This window comes from Micropterus salmoides, unplaced genomic scaffold (genome assembly GCF_014851395.1).
Source record: "Micropterus salmoides isolate LMB-PRFRI ecotype aquatic unplaced genomic scaffold, ASM1485139v1 Ms_hic_scaffold_6, whole genome shotgun sequence".
Taxonomy (NCBI): Eukaryota; Metazoa; Chordata; class Actinopteri; order Centrarchiformes; family Centrarchidae; genus Micropterus; species Micropterus salmoides.
Genome location: NW_024044348.1, coordinates 12,401,372 through 12,410,275, shown reverse-complemented (window position 1 = coordinate 12,410,275; position 8,904 = coordinate 12,401,372). Strand labels below are relative to the sequence as shown.

Below are 8,904 nucleotides of genomic sequence, written 5' to 3'. Positions count from 1 at the left end.
TGCAACCAGCTTCATCAAATAAATGTTTATGCTTGTGATAGTACTTTAACATACTTTTACATACAAAAAGGGGATAACAAAAAGCTAGTAGTGGTTGCATTATGGGGGATGTAGGATTGTCCAGGTTTCTTGAGCTTGACCAATACCATAGACTTAAAGTCAGGATATCCCATTCTTTTTAAAACTGACTTTCACAAGTTCCCCAAACTTTATGGAAGTGCAATACTAAACCACTGGAGAGGCCCTTTAATAAGTAGGTCTTATTATTTAGTATGTAGGCATCCACATACAAGAATACAATAGTCTGTATGACTACTGTTACTTTATTTTGAAAGGTGCTATATATTATATAATTGACAAAGAAGATGCAATCTAGTGAAAAGGTGCAACAAAAGAATATCCAACTACCTTCTGGTTTACTTTACACTGTGAGTTGGAAATATGGTTAGTGCATTGGACAATTTTGAAAAAAGATGGACTTGCTGAGCTCATGGAAAAAGTGATGTTCACCCTGGATGTCTACCCTGTTCTGGACCTAATTCAGACTGTATGTCTCCCTTTGTCAAAAGAATCTGAGAGGGTGACAATTGTTTTCCTGCCGATATTGAAACATGATCATTACTAGATCCCAATCAGTTTTCCTGTTTGAAGGCAGTTGTTGAGGCTGCAGTATTAGGCACTTAGGCAGCTGTACAAATAAGCAATACATCTGCGGAAGACTACATATAAGCACGAGTGGGGTGGTAATGGAGGTATGACTGAACAGCTGCAAAGAGAAGCGACTTGGCTTCAAGTGAACCTGTACTGACACACTGTCACCTTCTATCCAGAGTGTGATTCTGAATGTGATCTATCAGTGCAGGAGGCAGCCACTGGCCACACCTGTAGCCTGATAGCATTTACCCTGTAGTGACTGATCCAAGCCACATTGTGACAAACTGAAGCAGTTAAATAGGCAGCGTGCTTGTGCTGAATATCAGAGAGCTGCACATAGTCAGGATGTGTCTACTGGCAGCAGACTGTTTTGGTCCCATTAAAGTCATATGCTGTCAATGAATTCAGACTACCAGCACAATGGGATCACTCCTCAAGTAGGTTGTCACAAATCCTGTTTACTTTAGAGGTCTTAAGTGTCTACCTTTGGCCACACTTAAGAAGACACTACAGTATATAGCTTTAGTTTAGAGTGATGCTCTCAAAAGAAATTAAATAAGAACTGACTATAAAGATGGAAGAATTTAAAGTTTGAGAGAGGGTACAAAAGGTATTTAGATTTAATGTAAAGGAGTTTTAATTACCAACAGGTTATGGAGAACATGTATTGCTTTCTGCAAATGTATTTCACAACAACATCATTGTCTGATTGTGTCATTCATAAACTTTATTTCTAATTGTTCAACATTGTTAAACCTTGGAGTGCTATGTGTAATTTTCACAACTAGATGGCAGCAGAATGCTGACATCAACATGCATACAAAACTTTTCTCACAGTTTATTTCAATGCCGTTTTTTCTGTTATTATGAAACCTTTCCAGCATGTTGTAATTTCTAATTTATTTGGCATCATACAACAGATCACTATATTGATACCATTTATAAAATAAGCTTTGACATTTTCTTTTTCAAATCTATTGTCTTACAGACTTCAAACATTAAATACTGAGACATTCAAGTGTGGTTCTCCTAAGGTACACTATGCTATACTACAGTATACGTTTTTGCACTTTAATCTTTAAAACTTTAAAACTGCCTCTGACCACAACCTAGCCATTAATTTTAACATAATAAAACAGATCTTACTTTTCCAGATAACCACTGAATAAACTGTTACCAATACTTCACTGCCTTCAACTTAAATAAAAGTAATACAGCAGTTAACATTTTTTGAATCTTACAGTAAAGTCTATTCCTATTTGCATTGGCAGTAGTCCCGTTTACATGATAATATATGATGCAATATTCCCCTCCACTGACACCATAGCCTAGTTAATGTTTACAGACATAAAGGTGTTAGAGTACATGTGGTGCGATTTATCCAACAGGTGAATAGATCCCAGGTTTGCAGGTTTGTGTGACCCACAGTGGCCTACTTTATTTAACTAAACATGTGGCATTCAGCAGTGGTTTGAAATTAAGTATATTTACTCCACTACTCTCCTGACAGTACACTTTGTATTTGTGATGTTTTTGTACTTTACTTGAGTATTTCCATTTTAGGTTACTTTATAATTCTACTCCAATACATTTATTTGACAACTATAGTTAGAAGTTACGTTTCACATTGAATATTTCAACTAAAATATATGAACAGCCTAGAAAATATTATGTATTGTTATAGATAAAACTCCTTAATATATTAAGAAGTTGAAAAACGCCACCTTAACAATATTAAAATGCTACCAAAACATTAATGCATTTTACATACCTCTATGAAAGGGGCCACTCTGGCATGAGTACTTTTACTTTTGATACTTTTTTGCTGGTTTGTTTACCTAAGTCCAAACATTTGATTGCGGGACATATCTTTAACTTAGTGGTGCTAATACTTTTACTTTAGTAAAATATCTCAGTGATATAGATTAAAGGTCAGGAAATGCAATGCTACAATGTTTTTTCACACCAGTAATGGTCCCATTAACAAAAACAAATATCACAAATAATATAATCAAAAGAAAATTCCCAATCACAAAATCACATACAGCTCTTTTTAATTACATTTAATAAGGCTGCATAATACAAACCATCACTTGCATTGCTCTGTTGAGCCATAACTTGAATAGCTTGAACTGATTGTTTCCAAAGAAATATCATGGCAGACTTGAACAGGGAAAACATCTTATATCTAACTGTATAGGCAGCAAAGGAATCATAAAACATTACAACAACACTTCACAACAAAACACACAAAAGCAGCCAAGCACTGAGAATGACTGGTAGCATATAACTGGCCCAGATTTGCAATAGGAGAAATCAGCCGAGGCAAAAGGTATACAATATCTGATATGGACTGCATACTTTTTATGTAAATATATAAAAAAAACTAATTGTTGGGAAATCCAATAAAGAGTATGAAAAATATAAATAGAATGGAAGACTACATATAAGCACGTATGTTCAACAACGTAACAACTTATACATTTCTTTAAATAAAAAATACTTTGGAAAAAGATAACATGATGGTTTTTGACTTTTCATGGGGAGGTAGCTTCTCTCCTCCTGTGTCCTTGTTTGATGACTCTCACATACCAAATTGTACCTTGTCCTCAAAGTTATGACTTTTGATGTATAAGCCATAAACAATTAAGCTTCGCAAAAGCCAGGCCAGAAATGCAGTTAATATTGAGATTACTGATTCAAGTAAAGTAATGTAAAGTAATGTTCATCGTGTATATATACTGTATAGAACTGTTTGCAGAACTGTTTGCAAAGGCTCTGTGATGCACAGCAATGTCAAATCAAGACAATTCATACATGTAAAATTAGGACATAAAGATGCAATCTAGAAAAAAGACTTTGGTGCCACCTGTCATGTTAAGATTGCCCCATTATTAGTTTGTTTCACACAGGTTAGTATACAATACGTTTCACAGGTTTGACTTGCTGCAGGTGACGCCCATTTTAAACATACACATATTTCAAATGTGTATACTTTTTGAGATTGAAACAGTAGATTTTTGTATCACAAAGCTCCGCCCTTCATTAACCTGTGTGTACATAAATGATTAATTCACAATTAAAATTTAACAATTACAGTGGTATTAAGATTTGGGACTGAGTCTTTAATATCCAAAGCTCAATAAAAACTGCCTATTTCTGGCAAGGCTAGTGGAAGTAGGATTGCAGGGTACCACGGCGGCGAACATCGGTTGTCCAGCAGTGGAAGCCACCCCCCAGGGAGTTGGCATGACGAATGCTCACCTTTATGGTCTTGATACCTGCAACAAAAACACATCGCAGCATAGAGGAAAGTTTGTTCCTCATAGATGAATGGGAAGATCAAAAAATTATGCGAATGTAAGTTGGAATAACTTCAATATATGAACTCACCGAGACTCTCAAACATTTTCTGAATAGTGCTTTCACTGGCGTCAACCATAACACGCTTCTCATCCAACATCAGGACGTTCATGGACAGCCATTTGGAGGACATCCACAGTGGGTGGTCTACATAGAAAGGGAGAGTGTTTTTTTTCCAGTAAATATTCCAAATGTTCTGCTTATGTAAGAGAAGATAAGTTTTAGTACCCACCATCAGGAATCAGAGGTGTCGGAGGTTTCACAATAGTCCAGCCAGCCTTCTTGAACATGTCAATCTAAGGTAAAGGAAAAAAGAGAAGCGGTGAACATGTGGCACTTTGTAGTGTTTATCAAACCAAGTTAAAGTATCAGTCCACAAGAGGGTAGCATAGGGCAATGTGAGCCGTTTCCTCTTACAGTACCTGGCGACATGGGCGATCAGGGTTTGACAGCACAAGTCCTGGCCCAATGATGTTAAAAGTGGCATCAATGTGCATGGGGTTTGGGTCCTTGAATGAGATTATGTGGACCTTGTAGTCTGGGGCAAGATGACGACGCATCCACTCAATTCCCATGTAGTTTGTAACCTGCAAATAAACTCCAAAGTTTCCAGTGCAGCCTTATTTTATGCAGGCTACCTGTATTAAGTGTTGAGTGAATAGCCTAAATGGTGATCACAAGCTCACAGAGACTTTTATATGTCATCTACAGGTGAGCTATAGCAAAATGTTGCTTTATCTAATCTCTCACTCTGCACGTTGCACATCGCTCTGCAGGTCACTGACATTCAAGCAATGACTGTTATATAAGAATGAATTTGCTTTAAGAAAAGTCACCCTCCTTATCAGATAGCAAGCATGCTTTTTAGTTTAACAGCCTTCATACCTGACTCCTCTGTACAAAAAGATCCCTCCCAGCTCGGATGAAATCAGCAGCATCGAAGCAGGGCTCGTGCTCTGTGGTCACAAACTTCCCCTCAGCGGCCAGCTTGTGTCTGTCCTCCACAGTGCGGATGGGGTAGTCCTGAATGACACCGTGCAATTGATGATTTACATGCATTTATGCAGCAATATATAGTCTCTCGCCACGTACAGTGCAATAAACAGCACAGGGCTAAGAGGTTTACAGGTTGAGTGTTGAGATTAAACACATAATCCCAACCCTTCAAGAAATATAAATCCCACATAGTCCATATTTGAAACATTTAGCATGTGCTGTCTTGAGCATTTACCAGCAGAAGGTATGGCATCTCAAATAAATCTCACAAAATAAGCCCTCACCTGATCATACAGGTCATCGGCCATAGTGGGTTTAGGAGCAGTGGTCCATTTAGCACCTTTTCTGAAGTACTCTTTGATCAAAGGTCTATAGGCTCGGTACTCAAAGAAACGAGCCCTCCAGGCCATAGGAGCCTCAATAATCTCATTTCCCACAACCATAAGGATGTCTCTGGGCATGGCAGCATACATGCCTACAACATATTGAACAATACACGATTAGCTTACATAGAATATTTAATAAAAATACAACATTAAATGTGAGACCAGCGGTGGGAGTAGTCTTTAGATCATTTACTTATGTAAAAGTAAGTAAGTAGGGTAATACTAAGTATTACATTACTTTAACATTCAATTACAAGTAGAAATAATTGCGTCCAAACTTTTACTTAATTAAAAGTACATAAGTAGTATTAGTTAAATGTACCTAAAGTATCAATAAGTACTTGTTAGACAGAATAGACCCTGTCAGTGTTATCATGATATTACAGGACCATTATCATTGATGCATTAACAAGTTAACAGTACTTCAGTGTTGTAGCTGGTTTAGGAAGCTGATTTTATCTATAAACTGTTTGTGTACTTTAATCTATAAAAATGCATCATACTGATCATAACAGATCATATGCTTAAAGTAAAAAGTACAACATTTCCCTCTGAAATGTAGTGGAGTAAAAGTATAAAAAGTACAAGTACTAAGTTTGACTTGTGACTTTGTGGATTATTGGCTTTGAGTAGTGATCTACTTCTTTACACATGTTTTAGACATTTGATATTAGTGGGAACTGAAAATATATAGTAAAGGCTTATCAGTGAGTATTTTTTTTACCTGAGGATGTGAAGTCTGGAGTTTTGTATTCCAGGGACCAGTTGATGGGTTCTGGCCTCTTCACACTGACGCCCTCGTGACGCAGAATATTGCACATTTCTTCAATCTCGGCGACAGCCTTTTTCAAGTGGTCCTCAGGAAAAGACTGACCCCCATACTTCTGGTAGAAGGGCCAATACTTCTCATATGTGTTAGCCTGTTGAGGGGTTTACAATATGACAACATGGAGTTAATCTCATTGCCTCACAGTTCAATTTAGGTCATTTCACAGTTTTGATGCTCTCTTGGTAGAAAGCCTATACAGCAGTGGCACACACGGAAATATTCTGCATGTTTCACAGACGTTATCTTGACATTCTGGCTTACTTTCACTTCCACAGTGAAAGGAGGCACACAGGCGTTTTCAGCACGACCCACGATCACCTCCTCAAGAGGGTCCCATTCATTGTAGCTGCAAACAGGACATTCCTGCTGCACAGGCTCAGTAACATGTTCCTCTTCAACGACATGCTGCGTCTGTGCAGCCGCTGCACTTGAAGTGCTTTGGAAGGCCCTCTGCACCCATCCAGTCACCGCCCGGCCAAGCTGAGGAGGGAAAGTTTTTATTGTTTTATATTTTGCAACACAAAAATGTGCTGTGGGTGTGACATCACTAAAACCAAGAAAGGCTTTTGTATAAAAAATGCCATTTCTTTACATGGAAGACTTTTTCAGATAGAAAATACAATGTATACATATTAATACAATTTGTGTATTAGTTGTAAACAAAATTATGTGTAATTTACGTTGCTGTGTATTCTGTTCTTTTGTTTTAGTGCCAGAAATGAATGAAATTAGAAGTCGTACAGTCAAAGAAATGACCCAGCTGGCAGCTCACATACAAAAAGGCTAATTCAAATACAGTAAAACTGTGTAGGCTGATAAAAGGAACTCGGTGACCTTAGAAATCAATGAGAAAGGCATTCAATTTGTTTGGTGCCAAAGTACACGTGTTATTAAGAAGCAGTATCTCCACAGATAGTGTGGCATCTGCTGGCTCAGGATCAGCTCATGTGTCGCTGAGTTTGGGAGTGCACCTGTGCCAAACAGTTGTTCACTGTCACTCAGGGACCAAAGGAAAAAAAGATTCTCTCAACAGTTGCAAACGAATAAAGGAATAGGTCTGTTTGACTTAATCTGTGTTTTTCTTTTTAGCCCGAATGGTTGATTAGATTGGATTGTCTTTTCAAGATTTTAGTATTTCAATCAACCAAAGTGCAAACAAACAATGAATTGATAAATCAGTTAAACTGATCTCAAATGAAAGAAGCAGCTCAGATGAAGCCTAGTGAAGAAAATGTTGAATATAATATAATACTTTATTCCCATTGACTGACATGTGCTTTTAAATTTTTTTTTAAACAAAAATATTGTACTTTGTCTAAAATTTTTGAAAAAAAAATAAAAGACATGAAACCACCATAATACCAACCATGGCTCCGATCAGATGGGCCGCCTCGGCCCCCCTGCTACCTCCTCTCAGACACCTGACTCGCAGCATGGTCCAATGTAATAGTGAGTTTGTCAGTGAAATCAAACAGCAGCGCAGGATCCACCTCTGAGTTTGCTCTCATGAATGAAGGCGCCTCATCTTTATAGGAGTGGGTCTACGTGCCTCTTAGACCATTGGTCGCTTTCACATGACTTGAGAAAAAGCATTTCTGAAACACAATCCCTTATGCCAGCAAATTCTTATCAGCTGGGCTGAGTTAAATGCTCCAGAGGAGAATATTGCTGTAACATTGTGCAGAATATGTTTTGTCAACCTACAAAGCAGTGACAGGGGAATGGTCGTTTTTGCTCATAAAATAACTAACAGTATAAACCGATTGAAGACATTTTTGCATTGCAAAAGCAAATACCAGTGACTACACGAAAACATTTGCTACTACATAAAATACCAAAAACACATAATAAACACATAAACTGAGCATTTTTAGTGAGTACATTAATTTATTCTGTAATTCAGAAGCAAGATTCAGAAAAGGAGTTCACACAATCAAATAGAAAGAGTGCCTTGTGCGTGCTGTGTCACCACATGCTTCACTGAGGTGTGGTCACAAGAATTTCACAACCCAAAGACCTTATTGACTCCTGATATTACCTGGCCCTCTATAAAGAAATCTATGGTTAATGCCCAAGGTTCAAAGGACATGCACTAAGGATGCCTTCAGCTCCCAATAGTCTGCTAGTCACAGGGAGAATTTTGAGAAATCAGCTATTTTATCATTAAAGCTGCATTAATCAAGTCATTGGCCACAGAGGGTAAGAAAAACTATCTATTCGAGTAGATAGTGTTGTTTAGTCTAAGATATTGAATTGAAAGATAAAATTACTGATTAATGCTGGTCTAACAGAACACAATTGGAAACATTTGCCAGTTTCAATTTAAGTCAATAAAAGACCCCCGTGCTATTTTTAGACCTGTTTCATAGCTACGGATCTTTAGTTTTAACTTAAAGTCCTGTTAAGTATTCACTTAACTCTTATTATCTTATTATTAATCTTATTATTGTTTGTAAATAAACATAGTTAATACATATTGACATACTCCCCAGCATACATTGTATTTGGGCTTAAACAAAGCCTTATCTCTTCTATGGATAAATGAAAACATGCACTGTAAAATTGTTCCAGTTTCTTTATATTTTATACAATGCCAATATGTTTGAATATTTTTGAACCTGAAAATAATCTTCAGTATCTTGCTTTAAGTTGTATGTCCATCTTTACAAACCCACG

At 37.2% G+C, this 8,904-nt stretch overlaps 1 protein-coding gene across 1 annotated transcript; it reads right to left on the bottom strand.

The window, feature by feature from the left end:
* Positions 1-2,691: 2,691 nt before the first annotated feature.
* gatm (glycine amidinotransferase (L-arginine:glycine amidinotransferase)) lies at positions 2,692-7,746 on the bottom strand. The gene is made up of 9 exons (XM_038702200.1): positions 7,595-7,746; positions 6,490-6,708; positions 6,124-6,319; positions 5,298-5,488; positions 4,903-5,040; positions 4,440-4,604; positions 4,250-4,313; positions 4,048-4,164; positions 2,692-3,935 (listed from the first exon to the last, which is right to left on the bottom strand). Exons 1-9 carry the CDS (start codon positions 7,661-7,663, stop codon positions 3,823-3,825), a joined length of 1,272 nt encoding a protein of 423 aa, XP_038558128.1. The 5' UTR covers positions 7,664-7,746; the 3' UTR covers positions 2,692-3,822.
* Positions 7,747-8,904: the final 1,158 nt, after the last annotated feature.

What these genes read in the sequence shown, in the direction of transcription:
- gatm (XM_038702200.1), bottom strand. Translation starts at nt 7,663, where the DNA reads ATGCTGCGAGTCAGGTGTCTGAGAGGAGGTAGCAGGGGGGCCGAGGCG. An exon ending in CTGATCGCCCATGTCGCCAG is followed by an intron (nt 4,314 to 4,439) that starts GTACTGTAAGAG and finishes CCTTTACCTTAG; the next exon opens with ATTGACATGTTCAAGAAGGC. An exon ending in GACACCTCTGATTCCTGATG is followed by an intron (nt 4,165 to 4,249) that starts GTGGGTACTAAA and finishes CTTTCTATGTAG; the next exon opens with ACCACCCACTGTGGATGTCC.